Genomic DNA, 19288 nt, shown 5'->3' on the forward strand with positions numbered 1-19288 from the left:
ACACTTCACCACCGGCTCCGCAGCAGCAGCCAATCGTCTGACAGGACGTCGGCGCCGAGCTCACCGGTCCAATCACGGCTCGTGGCGTCACATCCTATCGCCCTTCCAGGCTTCGCGGAAGTACGAGTTTGCCCAGCGGCAGCCAGTCAGAGGGCGCGTCGTTTGTTCCCGCCTCCTCGCTGGCTTGAGCGGCCAATCGGAATCGGCTCCGAGGGGAAGGGGCGGACCCCGGGCTTGGCGGAGTCCTCCACTGCGTGAGGGAAGGGTCATCTCGTTGGTCCTACGCGGGTGCCGCTCCGCGCGGCGCCTCGGCGGGCACCGGAAGCGAGCGGCGGCGGCGGTCGCTATGGAGGCGGTGGCGGTCCGTGTGCGGCTGTGGGTGAAGGTGGAGCCGTTCCTGGTGGGGGCCCTGCCCGTCCCACCGCCCACCCGCCTCGGGCCCCACTACCTGCGGAAGATGGTGGCCTACGCCCGGGCGCGGGCGGCCGAGGGCTACTTCCCGCGGCTGTCGTGGCCCTGCTGGCGGCACGTCGCCTGCGGGAAGCTGCAGCTGAGCCGCGGCCTGGCCTGGCTCTACTTCGAGCTCTTCCGCAGCCTCCTGCGGCACGACCCGCCGCGCAGCCTCGAGTGGGCCGAGGCCGAGGCGGCCTGCGCCAGCGCCGAGGAGCTCGAGCGGGAGCGGAGCAAGGCAGGAGCCCAATCCCGGGCCGGGCGGGTGTGGGGGACCCCAGCCCGGCCTGACGCCTCTTTCTCTCCCTCTTGGCTAGCTGTCCGTAGACACCCTGCAGTTTCTGCTGTTCCTGTACCTCCAGCAGGTGAACAAGGTCTCTCTGCGAAGGTCTCTGATCGGGGAGGAGTGGCCCAGCCCCAGGACCAAGTCTCCCAGCCTGACTGGAAAATCGGCCAGCGAGAATAAGGTACCTGTGGCTACAGGATTCTCCTTGTGTGGCCCGGTGGGAAACTGCAAAGTCCTGCCCTGAGGCAGGCTGAAAAGCAGTGGGTGTGTTCCTGGGAGGGTGTAATACTGCCTGTGGTCAAGTCTAAGCTAGAGTCAAATTGGAGTTACTGCACTCAGTAGTAAACAAAACGAGGTTGGTGTATTCTCTGCAGCTTTACCAGCAAGAGTTGACCATGGGAATTTCCTAGAGTCTGAGACCAACTGTGATAGTTTTCCAAGAGCCTTGGCAATTCTCTTTTTAAGAAGCAGCTTCCTCTTTGCTTTTTCTATTACTCAAATGGAAAGCTTTTGTTATGTTGGAGGCTGCTTTCCAGTGATCCACTGTAGAGTATAAGAATCCCGGGATGGTCTGTGGCGTTACGTTTCAGAGAGGGGAGTTGGTTGGTCAGCTGTAGGTTAACCATGTGGATGGAAATGTTTAATGGTTTCCTTTTCAAATAATGTCAAGTAATTTGAAAGAAGAGAAGCGAGCTGGATTTATTGGGTGCAGCTTATTGGGCAACTCTGTATTTGAGAGCGATTGGTAACGTGATAAGGCTGGCTGCAAAACTCTGTGGATTTCTGTCACAACTGTGATGCCATGAGCTGTCTGAGGTAGGGGAATGTAGCTTGGGACAAGCTGAAATAATTAAAAATAGGAACGGGGTAATTTTATACTGAAAGAGTGAACAAATGAAAAAAGAAACGAGAAGAACTGACACAGGGCTGTGAGGTGGGTGGGCATGGAACATCCATAAAAGCTGATGTTCTCTTTTAAACTAGAACTGTTACATAAAACTCTGGACAGGAAGGAGGTGTGTCTTGACTACCGTGTACCCCTCCTGGAGGTTTTGGTCCCGATGGAATTGGGGCTGTCTCCACTTTTCCCTGTGCGATCCGGTGAGATTTCCCCAACTTCAGCAGTGCTTGTGTCCCCTTTGAAGTGGTGTGGAGAGGCTTGCCCAGTCCAAGGGGGTCTCTGTCACAGTGCAGGGATCTCCAGCTGCTGGACAAGACGTTTGCAGCTGCTTCTCATCCCTTTTGGCTACAGCCCTTGTAGATGGTGAGGAAAATGTGTAATCGCAGCCGTGTGTTGCTTGTTTTGCAGTTCACGGGCCGACAAAGGTTGTCTTTATTAAGGTCTGCCATAATTCTAGTCTCGCGCTTTTTTTTTTTTTGTCTGGAGCCCTTTAGAATTTGAACTAATGATTCTTTCAGAGGTCTTTTGGTTTATTGGTGTGCTCGCTGTGAAGAAATGACCCTCTGCTTTTTTTCCCTGCAGTGCCTCAGGAGACGGCACTGAATCATATCTGAAGGTCTGGAACAGACGCGGCAATTTTCCAATAGAGCAGTTGCGAGACCTTGACTGTCAGTTACTGATTTCTTTCCTGCCGTCAATTGCCAGCAGCAGCTGGCTGAATTTGTGTGGGAAGGATTGTAGGAGAGTCTGTTCCTGTTTCCTAGAATGAAATATGTGGTGCTTGGAGTTAGAATAAAATGGTTTTGTTCCTTTTTGCGGGGAGGTTGCTTTCTGTGGGTTGGAAAAGCAGAGCAGCAGAAGCAGTGAGCAGGGGAGAGCACCACATTTGACTTGCTTTCCCCCTTCTAGGACAAGCGTAAGCAAGGATGCATTGTATAATGTCAGTAAAGCTTGCTAGCTCTGTGAGAACTTGCCTCTTCACCTCTCTTTTGTGTGTTTTTCTGCCCACCAAGAACTGGAACGATCAGGACCACCGTGCCTTTGTGCAGAGCCACCTCTTGGATATGCTGGAACTGCTGCTGGAGCCAGAGCAGCTCACTGCCACCTCCCATTCCACCCACAGTAGCTTGGTGTCCTATGAAGCCGTCTGTGCTCTCAGCTTTCTTATTGAAGGGACCGTGAACAAATCCAAGACAGTCCATCCTTTGCATGAGCTTGCCCTCTGGCAGCCCTGTCACGGGCAGAACGGCTACTCGAAGGTTTCCAGAGCCTTCTCTTTCCCCAAGCTAGAGAGCTGGCTGAGGTCTTGCCTGACGACAAACCCTTTTGGAATGAATGCTTGCCTCAAGTCCGGGAAGAAACTCGCGTGGGCACAGCAAGGTAGCTACCGGCCTTGCCTTTATTTTCAGAAAGGACTTTCCGGTCTCAGCTCCTCTTGCTGACCAGGAGTCTGGCAGTGTTGGGGGGGGAGCTTGGTTTCTTTTCCTCCTACTGTCAGTGGAGATGGGGAAAGTAACAGCTGAGAGGTGAGTCTGGGCAACTAGAGAGTGCTGCGTGACATCTGCGTGCATTTTTCTGGTCCTTGGATCACTTTTGTGAGCAAACAGCAACAACTTCATTGTTAAAGGCCCCGCTGCGTGAGGTCAGTATTACTACATTATTCAAGTACAGCTGGGCACAGAGAGTAGATACTGTGGTGTGTTTGCGGCAAAGCTGAAAACTGGTCTAGGTTTCCTTGTCTTGAATCACAGCCCCTCACCTGCAGAGACATGGTGGTGGAGCCAGAGCATCTTCAACCTTAGGAGAAAAAGAATCGGATTAATACGTTGTTTCTCTGACTGCATAGACGTGAGAGTGACAGTATGTTAGGTATGACAGCGAGGTTGCTCAAGGATTATACTGTAGAGGGAGCATTTCACTGTTCTAAAACATGCAGCTCCTGCTTTCAGCATAAAACTTGCCCTAAGGATCTTCTTTCCAGGCTAAATCTTGTGTTTGGGACCAGACTTCTGGAAATGGAGATGCCTAGGGCAGGGCTGTCTGTAGCCTGTGGGAGGCTTTGGCTGCCCCTGAACAATCTTGAAGAGTTTTTGATCTTCCAATGTGCCCTGAGTTCTGGAGCTTCTGCCTGCTCCGTACTACTGACCTGCCTAGCAGGCACACATCGGTGGGTGGTGTGACTCGTGCATGAAGTGATGCAGCTTGACGGTACCATCCTTGAAGTTGTGGCCTGATTATTTTCTCAAGGGATTGCTGAGTGATGTGGGCAGTGAGCCAGCATCCTGTAGGGATCCCATGTAACCTTTTTGTGCTTTAATTTTAAATGCATTGGTGATCTTTATTTTGCAGTTGAAGGAACAACCAGGAGAGCAAAGATTGCCTGCAATACTCGTGTGGTGCCAGAGGTGTTCCCCATGGTGATAATGAGCCAGGTGTACAAGCAGACACTGGCCAAGAGCTCGGACACCCTCGTGGGGGCTCATGTAAGGATTCATCGCTGCAACGAGTCCTTCATTTACCTCCTCTCCCCTCTCCGGTGAGTTTTGTTCTCCTGGAACACAGCTAGATGTCTTTTCAGCAGGTTTGTTCGAGCGCAAAGTTTTTTGTTAGATAGACTAAGCAGTGAAAAATTGAAAATGTTTTGCTCTTTCCTGCTCACCGTGTCCTCGCTGTCTTGTTCTTTGGCAGATCTGTGACCATTGAGAAGTGCCGGAATAGCACTTTTGTCCTTGGCCCTGTGCAGGCGTCTGTTCATGTCCACAGCTGTGACAATGTCAAGGTCATTGTGGTTTGCCATCGTTTGTCCCTTTCTTCCACCACTGGCTGTACTTTTTACATTCTCACACCTACCCAGCCTCTCATCCTCCCAGGGAACCAAGCAGTCAGCTTTGCCCCTTTCCACACCCATTATCCGATGCTTGAAGACCACATGGCTCAAGTGGGCTTGGCCACTCTGCCAAACTACTGGGACAGTCCCATGCTGGTGTGCAAGGAGAGCGGTGACATGAGTGTCTTCCGCCTCCTGCCCCCCTCGGACTTCTACACCTTCGTAATTCCTTTTGAGATGGAAGGAGACACCACGGAGACGCCGGGTGGGCTTCCCCCTGCCTATCAGAAGGCGCTGAGTCAGCGAGAGCAGAAGATACAGATCTGGCAGAAAACTGTGAAGGAGGCAGGCCTGACCAAGTGAGTGCGTCTGAATAGGAACGTGTGAGCTGCATTGCAGCTCAGCTCAGGCATGCAAATAGAAGATGCCTTTGATGTGGTCCAACAAAAATGCTTTAATAATGGGTTGATTTGCATGAATCATGTCTTGCATGCCGTTTCTAAAGCATTAGTAATTAGCAATCTTGCGATCGTGGTCTTTGGTATCATTATAGTGAGAAGAATAATGCTCACAACCGTAACTCTGAAGGAGGTGCATTGTTTTGATTGCATTTTCCTAGCTTGTGAGACTTGAGGAAAAGCATGCCTAGGTACTGGTGATGGTTGAGGTGAGGGATCCACCCTGGCAGTAAGAGTTTACAACCTGTCTCACGCTGGGTACTGTCTCTCTGCTGTCTCTGTTCTGCTTCCAGTGTCGCATGCTGCCATGGGTGAGATCTGGGTGCGTACCCTGAGCGACAGCTCGACTAATTATTGGCCTGCAGCTGATTGACGGTCGCTCTTAGCCCAACCTTTACATTGAGACTGAAGCTTTAAATTACTGTCCCATCTGTTGTTGAGGTGAGCTAAGAATGTGCATGTGGACCATTACGGTAGATCACCTTGTGGACAGTAGCTTTTAAAGTCCTCCTTACCAGATCACGCTGAATCCTCTGCCCAGCTTTTGCTGTGCTAGCTAGGCCTATCTATCCCACCCCATGTACCGTGAGCATCTGCTGGCTTTCTCAGCACCTGTTGTGGAGTTCTGAAAAAGTTCAGCTTGCTCCCTGTGTCAGCGTGCTTCCTGCTGCAACCAGCCAGATCGGGCGAGGGTACAAATCTCTGCTGACTTCAGTTTAGCTTTTATGTTTTTGTGAACCGTTTTGATACAGCAACCTGAAGGACCTGGCTTCCTTTGCAAAGACAGAACGGGGATAGTACAATTGTGAAGACTTGAAGAGATGACAACAAGTTTTGTTCCCTAAGCTGTACTTAAGCTGTATAGATTTTCTTTCTGTTCTGTGCTCAGTCGATGAGTTGCCACGGGTGTGTAACTGGGTGATGATAAGCAGTGATCTTGGAGGGGTTTATACTGTGGGGAACACGGAATATGAAAACCTCCTCTTGGGTCAAACTGTCAACAGTTCCCATCATACCAGGCTGAGGAGTTCTGGTCCATTTGTTTGTTCATTGTTTTGGAGGAGCTCCCTCAGCTTCCCTTGTTCTTTTCTGAAGTCCAGGTGCCTCTGTGCTGAGCGTGGAGGAGCGTGCAGTTTGAAAAACTGGGAGAGAGAAAGGATTCTGAGGCAGGATTTTGCTATAGGAGGAGGGTAGCTGAGCAGCAGTGATCCAGTAGTGGTGACAGAGGTGTAAAAACCTTGGAAATTCTCAGTCTTCAAGGGCTCAGGGAGAAAACTCAGAACTTTTCAGAGAGGAAAGTTAGAACCTCAGCCCTTGTGCTAGCTGTTGTGTCTATCAGCTGCATTTAAGGTGCTTCCCCCTCCACCCATTGTCCTCCCAGGGCTGCCACTTCGCATCGTAGGGTTTTGTGAAGGTGTTTGGCCTGTCAAAATCTTGCTGTTAAAGGAATGTGAAGTAATACAGATTATATGCTTAGTTTTAACATCCTCTACAGCAATCACAGCAAAGAGGCAAAAGCTCACTACTGGAGCGGTTAATTTCTTAAAAGGGGGAAAACTCTGCCAAGTGTAGAAGCTTGCTGAAAAGAAACTGGTCAGCTGACAGTGTAAAATGTGTCTGTCTCCTGCAGGCAGGGAGACAACTAGGAAGCTTAGAGCAAACAGGATATCAGACTTGTAGAAAGAAAAAAGCTGCCGTGCTTGAACGGGGAGGTGAAAGGGAATGTTAGAAATAAGAAGACATCTTTCAAGAAGTTGAAGTTGTCTGAATGAGGAAAGTGGGGCAAAAAAAGAATGCAAATCCTGCCAGGCTGAAAGTAAAACCCCCGTAAGACAGGACCAATAAGACAGCTTGAGGAACAACTCGCAAAAAGCATAAAATCCTGTTTATTCATTTTCCGAGCATATGAGACAGAATGTCTTTCAGGGTCAGTAGCAGATCAAGGTATATAAAGAGCACTTGGAGAACATAAAACCATAAGGGAAGAAAGAAGTGACTGCCTTTGTGTTCATGTTCTCTGGGGAGGAATTTAGGTTACCTTCTGTCCTAGAACCCTGCTTTCTGTGGAATGTCTCAAATGTAATCGATAGCACAAAGAAGAACCTTCAGCTTCAAAAAAGGGTCTCGGTACACCGGGCCTCTGAAGCCGTGGCACAAAAATGAATGGGGCTGGTTTGCTCCTCTTCCCAACGTGGGGTGGGATCAGCACATCAAATTAGGATTGGGTTCAAAGCAAAACCACATAAAATCCCACAGGATATTTAAAATGTTATGTTTTACATGGGTTGTGAAAGGAATTGTGTAAGCTCATAGAAAAAAAAATAAAATCCAGCAGGACTACTCAACACCCATGCCACCTTTGGCTTAAGAAATTCTGGAACTGATGGCTGGGATGTGACTCTGGAGAAGTATTGCTGTTAGACTGTGCTGCTTTTGGGCATCTGACTGGTGCCAGTGACAGAGAGCCTGCATTCCCTGTTACTGCTGGTCTTAATAAAACCACCCCAAAAGTTATTTAGCAGTAATGGGAATTAGTTAAGGAGTGTTGTTTATAGGTGCATTTTTTCCCCTGATCTCCGTCCTCTCTCTTTCAGATGCTGTCAGAACAGAATTTTGTGTCTTTAGTGCTAGAATGCTGGTTACTAATCTTCTTTTTCTCCCTTTTCAGACAGTTTTTAATCTGTGCTCTAAGAGTAAAGTGCAGGCAGCCCTGTGGGGCAGGGTTGCTGTGCTGGTGGGATGGGGAAGTTTGCATGACTTTTCTAACTCTGCCAGTTCTGCCTTTGGGGTTCACCATAGTCATGTTCACTTGGTAAAAACCTTCTCTTCCTGGTACAGACAGTTCAGGCATCAAGCCCAACTCTTAGCTCTGATGTATATGGAAGCTTGTTTTGGTAGTGAAAGTATAGTACTATAAATAAGTGTGACCTTTACATACTGATCTTTTGCTGATCTTCTTTTGCTTTCAGGGATCAGAGGAAACAGTTCCAGATACTGGTAGAAAACAAATTCTACGAATGGCTGATTGAGACAGGGAACCGTCAGCAGCTGGATAGCCTTGTCCCTCCTGCCGTAGGCTCCAAGCAGGCAGCAGGATAGAACATTCCTGTGCAGCGGAAGGAAAGCAGGGGTGAGTAGAGGGCCTGTTTCTCTTGATTCTTTATCAGGAAGAATTGCCCCGTGTTTCTTTGCACAGCCTTGGCAGGGGTAGGAGAAGGAGGCTGTTCAGTGGCCATTCTCCCGAGAGCCTGGCATTTGGTTTTAGTTCTTACTTTGCAGTCAAAACCTCTCAAGCAGTTTGAACCTGTTCCCTGTGTACACAGCACCCCCCTTGTTCTCTGCAGGTGTTCTGTTTGGTTTGTTGGGGACATCCGTGTGTGTCTATAAAGGCAGATAGGGATATTGTATGTAATCTGATGTAAAAACTTACTTGAATAGCTGCTCTGTCAGAGAGGCTGTGTGTATTAATGTTTGTACTTATCTGTCTTACTTTTTGCTTAAAAGAGTCGAGTGAGATGTCACATAATTCGTACTTTGTGGTCTCTTTCTCTTCCCAAGTGGAAGTGGTTTAGGAGCCAGAGACAAGCCCTTATTGTGCTTTTCTGCCATTGCATATTTCAAACTGTTGTAAAGTTGTTGTTTTTTCCTTTTTGTTAGTCTTTGGGTTGCCTTTTCTTTGCTAGTGTTGGGAGTAAAATTTGCTCCTCTTATTTTGTTACAGTCTCGGAATATACACTGAAAACAGTTCTCATTAGGACTTTGTGGCCATCCTGCCTGAACACGCTCGATGTGGATCTGACCCCCAGCCTCGGTGTGGACTGGGCTGTCTGCTGCAGGATTTCTGGTCACTGCTACTTTCCCAGGAAGATGCTGTAACTATGCTGTTGGTAACTGAGGAAGTGCATGTCACTGGAGGATGATGAAGTGTGCCTTGTTGTGGATCCTTCAGCAGGGAGGCTGTCGCCACGGTTAGTGTCCGTGGCGTGCAGGTGTCTGGCACAGGAGCCCTTCCCGTTGCAAAGCTGGATGCAGGGCTCTGGGCATCGTGTGTGTCTGTATGGTACAAGGCAGCTGCACTACTTCTGTAAATGTGAAAAAGAAATGTTTGATTTTTTTTTTTTTAATGAATGAAATTCAATGGATATTTTTTTTATATGAAGGTGGCACTTAAGCAATGCGTTTTTATGGAATTAACTTTTACATGTTTGCGTTGTTTTAACGAATGTCAATAAAACAAAATTCTCAGATAAGCTTGGCATGTGTCCTAGGGAGAGGGTTTTACCTGTATGGTGGGTGTTAGAGGGATGCAACATCTCTACAGCTTAATGAAATGTGAACAGGTCAGCTGAGAGGAAAGTGCTAATTTATTAACCGCCGTGGAGTTGAATGTTTTGAAGGCTGCCGTAGCACAGTATTTTGTTTCCTACCTTTAATATTGCTTGTAAAGGGTATCAGCTTGAATGAGTACCATTTTCATGCGCTAGTGGAACCTCTCATGGGGATATCTGCTCATAGCTGAGCACCTAAATAAGCCAGGCAAGGCAGACAAAGGCATCGTGTGGGTGACCAAAGGCAGCAGCTGTCGGTGCCTTATGAAGGAGTATCCAAGCTTGGAGTGAGAGGAAGGCAGGGGCGTTTAGTGCTCCAGTGTACCCAGCTGTTGTGATGTTAGAAGTTTTCTGAAGGTCGCTCTTAGCTCCAGGTGAGTCGAGTGATGCAGTGCAAGGTGAGTTTATTCTATTTAACCAACATTTAAGGGAGGGATGTGCATAGTGACCACAGCGGAGCTTTGAGATGTCCTAGTGGACGTACTGAGTTGCCTTTTGATAGGACCTACATTGTGGTTAAACTCTGATCTTCAGACAGCATTTGAATAAAAAAACCCCAATATCTAAGTGGCCTCACAGCTTTCTAGCCGTAAGAGGTGTAAGCAACAGCACTGGGCAATTCAAGACATCTAAAATGGGCAGATTGGTGCTGAGTGTGTCTGCCTCAGGCTGTTGTATCTGACTGCATCTCGCAGAGCTGCAGCAGTGTACACGGTGTGGCACGCAGAGCCGCTGTTGCGAGACTGCTTGTCCTGACAGATTTGAAATAGGTTCTGTGTGTTTCAGGCGCTGCTGTGCCAAATTTGTTTCCCTTTGTTTCACTAAGCCTTTGGGCTGGTGCAGTGAATAGCTGCAGAGGTGTTTTTTCATAATGCGCTGGCGGGGGGGGGTGTGTGGGTGTCCATAAGCCAGCAATCCTCGCCCTCCCTGCTCAGTGGGCCAGACTGTGGCTAAAAGCAAAAACCTTTTTGCTCAAACCTCAGACAGTGGTGTAAGAGTTTTGAGTTGAATTTGTGATGCTAGCAGATACGGTCACAAATCTGGGCATCGTTCTTTACTATCTGATGGGTGAAATCACTCACTTTGGGGGTGTGTGGCCAGGCATACTTCTTTTCTTCTGTCAGGCATCATTTGGAGCAGTATAGCTCAAGCTGAGGGTGTGCTATAAAAATACATGGCCTGTTTGCTGCACAGATGTTTCCATTGTGAGCTTTTGATGCAGAGGCTGTTCTTTGCAAGCCTGTGGTGTCTGCCCTGAGCACGTGTTTACTGTTTCCTAGCTGCATCTTTTGCTGCATGGGAATGTTCTCTGATAAATATTGGGTCTCCTCCTTACAAATGGGGGTGGGCCTTTTAGAGCTGATGGGGATGCCTTCTTGTTTAGCATGCTTGAAAGGGAGAGAGCAGCCAGATTGCCCTCCGTCCTCCAGGACTTGGCAGGGGGCTGCGTGTTTTGAGTGTGTTTGGCAGAGTTTTGGTGTTCTGACTCAGCAAATGGTAACAAAGGGAGGATGGCGAAGCCTTCCTTTATTCCATAATCCTGTTTGCTTTTCTGGAAATCGGCTATAGCCTCAGAATCACTGACTCAATTTTTGGATCCTATTCTCATGACAAAGCGGCTGTCTGGTTTAAAACAAGCCCATTATAAAAAGGGTGCCTCAGATCCTGGCTGTTTGTAACAGCTTCTGACGTTCCTCCAGCACTGGGGAGCTTGGCTGGAACGGAAAATGTCCAGAGCTGGAACCAAGGTAAGTTTATTTGCAGCCTGTTCATGATTGTGGCTAAGAGTACAGAATTTATCAGGGATAAGCTGTGGAGAAACTTTGATTTCTTTGTTCTGCTGACAGCTTCACCCTCTGTCAGTGTGTCAGCAAGAGGAGATGCTTGGAATCCCTCTTCAAATGGAGGGAAACTGAAGCTGAGCCCTGCCTAGTCTTTTCCCAGATCTTGGCTGTTTCCTATAGGTGTGGCTCAGTGAGAGGATGGAGTTGAACACAGTGACTGGTGAAGGGATATTTTAAAATGCACCAGGATCTGATGCCTTATAAATTGATGGTGGAGGCTGCTGTGCCAGCAGTGAATGTGACGAGCTGCGTTTGCAGAGCAGAGTCTCGTGGAAGGCTTCCTTGGGAGGACCCGGGTCCCAACACCACTAGCAGCAGCCGTTGCATCCCCCTTCCATGGTGGAGCAAAGGGTGTGCTGCGACAGAAAGACACCTGAGTGATGACCATGTCACCCTGAGAGATGCAAACCAGCCTTCCGATTTGGTAGAACCAGCAGAGATGAATTTAAACTGGAGAAGGAGGTAGATTAGAAAGCTCAGCTACAGCTAGAGTGGCATGTGTCAGCTGAGGATCCAGCTCTAATGCTCTGTTCTTTGGTCACGAAGTTAGCAGAGCTGGGCTGGTTGGTCACGCAGACCTTGTTGCAGGGTTGGGACTGGGCAGGAATGAACAGCTGGGAATGGAGGGTGAGAATTCGGGGCTGGCGGCCAGTTTCTCCTGTGAAACGTTAAACAACCGTTGAGAGGTTGTGGACAGGTGTACATGTTTTCACTGTATGAGTTTGGCTTCTGGGTTATGTTCCGTTTAACCTGTGGAAACTGTAAAACCCAAGGGGGCAGAGGGCTCAGAAGCAGAGTGGTCTTGTAGGCACTGGCTGATGCTGTGGAAGATCTGGATTCAGTCGCTCTTTTCCGGCTCCTTTCCTCTGTGATCTTGGCTGGAAGTCATTTGGCTATTGATGAACAGTCTTTAGAAACCGAGGATGGTGTGTGCTGCTGGCTGTGAACCTGGTGGCTGGCGGGTTGCAGTGGGATGGTCTTTACGTACCCGTGCGTAGGGAAGGTGCCGGGGAAACGTAACTGATCCATGCTGGAGTCTTCTATATGTTTGAAGATACTTTTGACACGTACTGCCCTTACCCCTGCTGAAAGCCATGGCCCCTTTGAGCGTGCTGCAGGGAATTCGTTGATTATGCACTGCTGTGGTGCAGCAAAATGTCCAAGAGAGTTGTCGCTGAAAGAGCTCAAATCTCCTCTTTTCTCTGTGCTGCGCTCATCTAGCACATTCCAGGGAGAAGAAAAGGGCAAAGGAGAGAATTAAACACAATTTCTCACAACATAAGCAAGCGATCTGCCCCAGGAAGGGGTCGCTGCCCCCATGCTACTTACTCAAAAGGCAGTGGGTGCTGCTAGTGATTGTTTACGAGTTTCCTTCTAACAGAGCTGCAGGTGGGAAGAGGTGTGATAGCTGCTGTGAGGTGGCCAAGGGAGTAAGAGTTTTACAGTCCTGTGAGGAAGATCTACTATGGCAAATCTGTTATCTGCCAGGTAAGCCCCCAAAAAGCAAAGTTTGGGCAGCGAGCAGCTAATGGGTTAGGACTGCGAGCAGAGCAACTTGGTGGCTTTGGTGAAGGAGTCGGAGTAAGATGCGACTGGAATGGACTGACGAATCCGGGATTGAAATCTGTAATTCACCTGTCATTGTCCTGCAGGTGAAAAATGTCCATCTGGTCTGTTTGTGCCTGAATCGCTGGAGGAAAGCTGAGAAGCGCTGAGTGAGGAGGTCTGAAATGACCGGAGGGTGTGCGCAAAGGGCTGTGGTGGGGAGGGGGTGGGCAGGAGCCCGCTCCTTCAGTCTTCCTCTAAGTATAGAACAACGAACGACAGTTTTGGTTGGTCACTGTTGTGTGGGAATGGCCGTACTCTGGTTCCGCTCTTGGATTTCTTTGGCTATGTGGCTTGATAAGCACAGGGAAAACACCCTCCTGGGAACGCCAGGTAGCTCTGTCAAATTGAAGTTCAGTTGTGTTAAGCTGGGTGGGGAAGGGACATCAAATGAGCTTTTTTGTTACAAAATTAAAGTCCGACTGAACCAACTGCATGCACAGTTGCTGTGGTAGGGCAGCACTGGAGGAGCTGGCTCTGCTGGATGCCAGCCATGGAATCAAGGCAGCCTGTGCAAAGCCAAGTCCAGAGGTGACGGAGACCTGTTCCTCTCCCACCGCCAGCCGCCCTGCTGTGAGGCTGGAGGAGGTGCTGCTCTGCCCGGGCAGGGTGCTGCCTGCTGAGACCAGACCTGTGGGCTGAGATCCAGATGTGTAAACCAGCAGGGTTGTGGCTGGCAAGGGCTGACCAGCATCGCTAACTACTCAGAAGTAGCGGTGCGGGAAAACAGGAATTGGAGGTTTTAGTGCACAGCTTTTACGATCTTTATTCACTTGCTGGAAGGGTGGTGGCGATCTCCCAGCTCTCCGTTGTGCTGAAGAAGGGAAGAGCTTGCTCAAGAGGGAGAGACGTGAGGACAGGTTGCTTTTCGATGTGCCGACTACTTTGTGATAGGAAATCAGTCTCTTGGAAGTAAGAGGGAAATAACATTATCCTAATAAAGGTTTACTAACAAGCCACAAGACCAACAACATAAATCCTCTGGCATGATACCTGGTCAGGCTGGCGGGACACACTGACCATCCAGCTCCAGGAAAACTGTGACTAATTTATTTTTTAACACAAAGTGAATGAAAAAAAAAAAAAATAGGGAGGGGGTTGTCCTAGATTTGAGTCTATCTCCTGGGTTGAAACTGTGGCAATGAACGGTATTGTCAACAGCAGTCATGTTAGACCAATACCAGTAGCCGAAGTACAACCAGCCAGGAGCAAAAGGTGGTCCTGTGTCTTAATACTCAAGCTATGGAAAAACTGTGGGGAAAAATGGATTACAGAGTACTACGTGTTAGATGTTTAAACCATTGTGGCCAGAAAAATTCTCTCCAGAGCAATTGGGGGAATTGGCTGAGGTGATCTCAGATGCTACCAAATAACCCGGCAGCATGTATGGGGCTGGGGTGGTACTGGAAGGCTGGAAAAGGTGAAATGTCTTGAGTACGTGGTGCATTGGATCAACCAGCCTGCATATCAGCTGGTTTGATGCAAGGCTCTAGAAGACACTGAAGTAATCAAACTCCTGTTAAGGTGGAAGATGGGCTAGTAATTGGGTGCAGCTGAAAGGGTTTTACTGAGACTGGTTCACATCAAACTAATGTAATTTTGAGCATGGTCTGGCATCACAGTATCATAAACCAACAAGGGGTGTAGTCAAAATAGACATGCTGGTTTGGGAACCCTTATTGCAAAAAGCAGCTCTTGATCAGTGTCATCTGGAAGGATCTAAAAATGGGGCTGAAAAAGGGACTGCTCTGGGTCTAGAGCCTGGCAATATTCCCACAAAGAGTTTTTTGAAGGAAGCACGTGTTGTCTCTCCAGGGCTGCCTGGGTTGGTGATACCTCGGGCGAGAGGAATGGGATTTGCTCACCAGCTCTCAAGACCATTTCAAAACAGGTTGTGATCAAGTAGGGAAGAAGTGTCCCTAAGCAAAGTGCTTTGCAGTCAGCTGCCTGGCCGTAGAGCAGGTCTTGGGAAAGAAATGTGACAAATTGGAAGTGTCAGCTGTATCGCAAACTTGCAGCAACCAAAGCAGAAGCGGCCAATTGCAAATGCAGTCCTCGGATTTCCAAAGAATTCTGCTGTCCACCACGTACGTGGAGCAGCACTCCTTTAGCTTGTGGCACTGGTAAAGCTTGCGTGATGTCCAGCTTTTGGCACTGACTTTTGAGAAAGCAAGCTGTGGAGTGTTAGAGTGGGAACAAGGAGGACGCTCGCAGGGCTAGAAGATGTGACCCAGGGGAAAAGCGACCTCACCACCCCCTTATCAGTAAAGGTCTAACTGCAAACACTCGGTAACGAAATGCTGCTTAGTGTAGTCCATCGACTGCTTATAGCTCCCTTGGTCATTGTTTAGTAACTACTGATCTAGAGAAGGTGGGAGGGAAATGTATTAATAGTGTTTTGCTGCAAAGAGGACAGGGAGGGACTTCACCAGGGGAGCTTTGGGTTGGATTGGGACCGAATCAGGTGCTGGGCAGGGCAAGACATTGGTGGCAGCTGTAGGTGTTGGGGCCAGGCTGGTGAATTGGCTGCCACGGTGAGCTGGGATGCAGTTGATCCTGCTCAGCGGTGGAGCTTGAGGAGTTTTTGACATCCTGGGGGCTCTGTTTTCAGATATTTCATGCCATGGTACAGCTAGAATATGGATGCAGACACGTGCCGGGGGACGAGGAACCTCCCTGCTTTCCTTTCTCTGCTTGTGTTTCAGGTCACCTTCTATGAAGACAAGAATTTCCTAGGCCGTTGCTATGAGTGCGACAGCGACTGCCCCGATTTTCACACCTACCTGAGTCGCTGCAACTCCATCCGTGTGGATGGAGGCACCTGGGTGGCCTATGAGAGGCCGAACTTTTCTGGGAACATGTATGTTCTGACGCGTGGGGAGTACCCTGACTACCACCACTGGATGGGCCTCAACGACCGCCTTGGCTCCTGCAAAGCCGTCCAGATAGTAAGTGTGACCTCTTCCCGAGGGACATTTTAATTGAAACACCTATTGTTAAAGGGTTTCAGCGTGCTTGTGGGTGGCCTTCATCCTCCTGGAGACCTGTGGGAGCTCCCTTGGAGAGGGTGGCTGTAGGGGGTTTGCTCCTGCAGTCCTGCTCTGGGACCGGCAGGGCGTACGGGGGGTGGAGAAGGTAAATCTCTTCCACTTCTGGCTGCAGTGGGGAAAAGCAGATCCCTTTAAGCACTTTGTAGGTGAGTTTCCACAAGAACAGCAGTTTAGTTTTATCTGCATGTTCCTCTTGGGACTTCAGGGTTGCACCGAGGTTTGCCCCTTGCTTTCCCTGTGGTGTGCTGCCAGCTGATCCAAATCGGGCGGTGGGCACAAGGCTTGCAACAGTGGGATGCAGGTTGTGCAGGAGCACTGAGAACAAGGAGCAGTTTGCCCCTCTAGCAAGCCAGGGCTCCCTTCTGATACAGGGAACTGAATCTCAGCATCACCGAGCCCCTCTGGACATGGAGAGAACAGCCCCAGCAGCAGACCTGGAGTGACCAGGAGTAGGAGGGATGCCTGAACCCCTCCCTGGGCAGCCTGCTGTCTCCTGGTATTAGGAGCGCACGGGGCAGTGCATGTCTCCCCACTGCAGCGCAGGAACTGTCCTCATCGCCCTCCTAGCTGATGATGGTGAGATGCTTCCGCAGCCTCCGGCAGCAGCTCTCCTTCCACCCGCAGGAGGTGGGATAAATGTAGGTTGACAGTGAGCAGCATTTACACCTTGTGGAAGCGCTGAGGGGGAGAAAGAAGCAGAGGGGACAATCTGGGTAGCCTGTGGGGAGAAGCACCCTTTAAAAGTGGCAGGGATGGGAGCATGGATGGAGTGTGGATTGGGGCTGAGACACTGCGTGCTGCCGCTGCTGTGTTCTTGCCAGCAGTGGGGCAGGCACTGGAGATCTGTGCATCGCTGATTTGAGTAGCACAGCCGTCGATTCCTGTTGCGTGGAGCAGGTCTCACAGCTGAGAAGGGGTTTTGCTTTCATGTCTGGAGGTCTGTCGCGGCTTTGAGCCTGCTCTGGGTTTGAGCTAGGTCTAAATCCCTTTGCACAGGGCAGGGAGAGTTTCCAGCCAGTTCAGAGCACTGATCTGGCATAAGAGAAGGAGGCAAAACACGTGGGAGCTGTAGCAGCAACACAGTTTCCTCCGTCAGGATGAAATGCGGAGGCCTTATCCTGCACGTGCACCTGGTGCCTGACTACCCGTGCTGCGCCCGGGGAGGTTGCATGGGGACCTGCAGCTCGCAGTGCCCTGGAGAAGCGTCGGATCCGAGAGACCCGCCGAGCCTGGCTGGGGCTGGCGACAAGAGCAGGCTGGGGCGGGTGGGGGAGGCGGGGGAAGATGGTGTCCAGGCAGCTGCAGATTAAAACTGCCGCAGAGCCTTCAGGCAAAGCAGCGCTTCAAATCACAGTGGAAAATACCCGTGCTGTGTTTGCCTGTAATACAGCCCAGCTGGGGTCACCAGCTCATTAAACTCCTCGTTGCCCGGAGGAGCGGGGAGTGGAGGGGGTCCTTCTCTCCTTCTCATGCTCACGTGGCGTGGCTGACGGGTCCCAGCCAGCAGCGGGACTGGGACGGAGAGCCCAGTGCCTGCTGTCGTGGCCTTACCCCTCCCTGCCCCCTTCGTCCCTGTGACAGCGGGCCTGCGGTGGGGGTTTGAGCTGAAACTGCTCTGCTCTGCCTTGATGCTTCTGTGCACGCTTTGCACGTGATGCTCAGTCAAGATTTACCCTGGTCGCCTCCCCGACACGCTTTTGGGGGCTGACGTGAGCTGTTCAGCCCTGTCCTGGCACGCTGTGGGGGTGGTTTGTACCTGACATGAGTCTAACCGTGCCTCAGCTCTGCTCCCATCCGCTGGGGACACGTCGGTGTCTCCCCCCAGCCCTCTGCCATTTTCTCTTCCTTTTTTCTAGCCGAGTGGAGGCCGGGGCCACATCCAGGTCTTTGAGAAAGGAGATTTTGGTGGGCAGATGTTTGAAGCCACTGAAGACTGCCCTTCTGTCATGGAGGAGTGGCACATGCGCGAGGTCCATGCCTGCAGAGTGCTGGAGGGTGTCTGGGTTTTCTACGAGCACCCCAACTACCGGGGCAGGCAGTACCTGCTGCCCAAGGGGGAGTACCGCAAACCTGTGGAGTGGGGAGCAGCGAGCCCCGCCGTCCAGTCCTTCCGCAGCATCGCTGAGTGATACAGCCCATTGACTGGGCTGCCAGAAGCCATCAATAAAGCAACTGAGTCGCTCAGCTCAGCTTCTCCTACTTATTCCTGGGGTCTGTGTGCGAGTTATCCTGCCCTGGGGGAGCCGGTGTGGAGCTGAGCCTTGTCTAAGCAAAACACCCTCCTTGCCAGCCCCAACTGCCTGTCTCTGCTGTCATCCCCTTCCTCCAGGCTGTCCCCTCCCTTCCCCCCCATCCCACTGCCCCTCTCCAGGGAAAAGCCATCCTGAAGCTGGAGCTTGTGCTCTAGTGGAGCGGTGGGACCACCCATCCCCAGGGCTCCAGTTTTTGGTGCTGGCTGTGGGTGGCTCAGTCTGTCATGACCTTGTAGAGTCCCCGCTTGCTGTGTTGCTGCTCCATGGTGGCTCGGGAGAAAGGGCTGCTGGTGGCTGGGGAGAAGGGATGAGGTTTACACCCATAGCGTGTGCAGCGAGACCCCCCCGGGGGAGCCTGAGCGGGCAGCAGACGTCCTGTTGCCGAAGGAGCATGTCCATGTCCCTCGCGTGATGCACGAGGCAATGGGACTGGGGAGGAGTGGAGGTGAGAGGCAGGGGCCCCTGAGCAGGCAGGAGGGAGATGACTGCAGTCTCAGTGGGGGATGCTGGGGACCCTGACAGCCCAATGTGTCAGGCACAGGGTGGCCCTTGGAGGTGTGAGACAAGGGGTCTGGCTGCTTTAAATGGGACTAAGCAGCACATTAGGCTGGGCAGCTGGTCAGAGGTGGCGAGTGCCTCGGAAAGCTGCTTTGGGATGGCAGGTTGCTGCTGAATGATCTCAAAGGGCAGGAAGAGGTCCCCGGGCACCTGAGATGTGCACAGAGCAAAGGGGGCTGTCAGGCTTCCAGTCAGCCCAGTCTGCTGCCGCCTGCAGCACCCCATCTTGCCCAGTGCTGCTAGATGTCAGGCTGGGTCTGCACTGTCACCGTGTGCCCACACACAGCCTCCTGCACAGGGATAACTGATGTCCGCTGCGCAGGGCACTCTCCTCCCGGGCACCCCGGGGACCCACAGCCTGTTTGCATATCGAGCCAAGGGGCCTTGGGATAATGATGCTGGACGTAGGAGCAGAACCCTTCTAGCCATGCTCTGCAGTCTCTTCCCAGTTGATGTATGAGGTTATTATGGAGCAGGGAAGCAGGTTAAGTGATGCTTGTCAAGCAGCGGTGCTATGACCCCCCGGGAATGCAACCACCGGTGGAGAGTGGGAAGAGGCTGCTGAGAGGGGCAGCTCCGGCCTTCTGGGCTTCCCCCAGCACAAAGGTGGGCTGAAGAGAGTTGCCTTCCTCCTCCTTCTGCTGTGACCCTGCAGTTCATGCCCCACCCCCCAGCCTGAGCTCCCTGCCCTGTTTCAGCCCTCTGCTGCAAAGGGTGATGCATCCTCTT

General features: G+C 51.0%; 2 protein-coding genes across 2 annotated transcripts; both read left to right on the forward strand.

The window, feature by feature from the left end:
- Positions 1-229: 229 nt before the first annotated feature.
- TBCCD1 (TBCC domain containing 1) lies at positions 230-9167 on the forward strand. Its single transcript, XM_037406309.1, has 7 exons — positions 230-688; positions 768-917; positions 2651-3017; positions 3987-4173; positions 4326-4823; positions 7892-8052; positions 8644-9167. The coding sequence occupies exons 1-6, from the start codon at positions 347-349 to the stop codon at positions 8019-8021; spliced, it is 1674 nt and encodes a 557-aa protein (XP_037262206.1). The 5' UTR covers positions 230-346; the 3' UTR covers positions 8022-8052; positions 8644-9167.
- A 6145-nt stretch (positions 9168-15312) lies between these two features.
- Positions 15313-17931, forward strand: CRYGS (crystallin gamma S). The gene is made up of 2 exons (XM_037406311.1): positions 15313-15647; positions 17606-17931. The coding sequence occupies exons 1-2, from the start codon at positions 15339-15341 to the stop codon at positions 17876-17878; spliced, it is 582 nt and encodes a 193-aa protein (XP_037262208.1). The 5' UTR covers positions 15313-15338; the 3' UTR covers positions 17879-17931.
- Positions 17932-19288: the final 1357 nt, after the last annotated feature.

This window comes from Falco rusticolus, chromosome 13, assembly GCF_015220075.1.
Source record: "Falco rusticolus isolate bFalRus1 chromosome 13, bFalRus1.pri, whole genome shotgun sequence".
In the NCBI taxonomy this organism is placed as follows: Eukaryota; Metazoa; Chordata; class Aves; order Falconiformes; family Falconidae; genus Falco; species Falco rusticolus.

Bases quoted from the DNA above. Each gene is read 5' to 3' on its own strand.
- TBCCD1 (XM_037406309.1), top strand. From the start codon at position 347: ATGGAGGCGGTGGCGGTCCGTGTGCGGCTGTGGGTGAAGGTGGAGCCG. The intron at 918-2,650 runs GTACCTGTGGCT...CTGCCCACCAAG, and splicing joins AATCGGCCAGCGAGAATAAG to AACTGGAACGATCAGGACCA. The intron at 3,018-3,986 runs GTAGCTACCGGC...TTTATTTTGCAG, and splicing joins ACTCGCGTGGGCACAGCAAG to TTGAAGGAACAACCAGGAGA.
- CRYGS (XM_037406311.1), top strand. From the start codon at position 15,339: ATGGATGCAGACACGTGCCGGGGGACGAGGAACCTCCCTGCTTTCCTT. The intron at 15,648-17,605 runs GTAAGTGTGACC...CCTTTTTTCTAG, and splicing joins CCTGCAAAGCCGTCCAGATA to CCGAGTGGAGGCCGGGGCCA.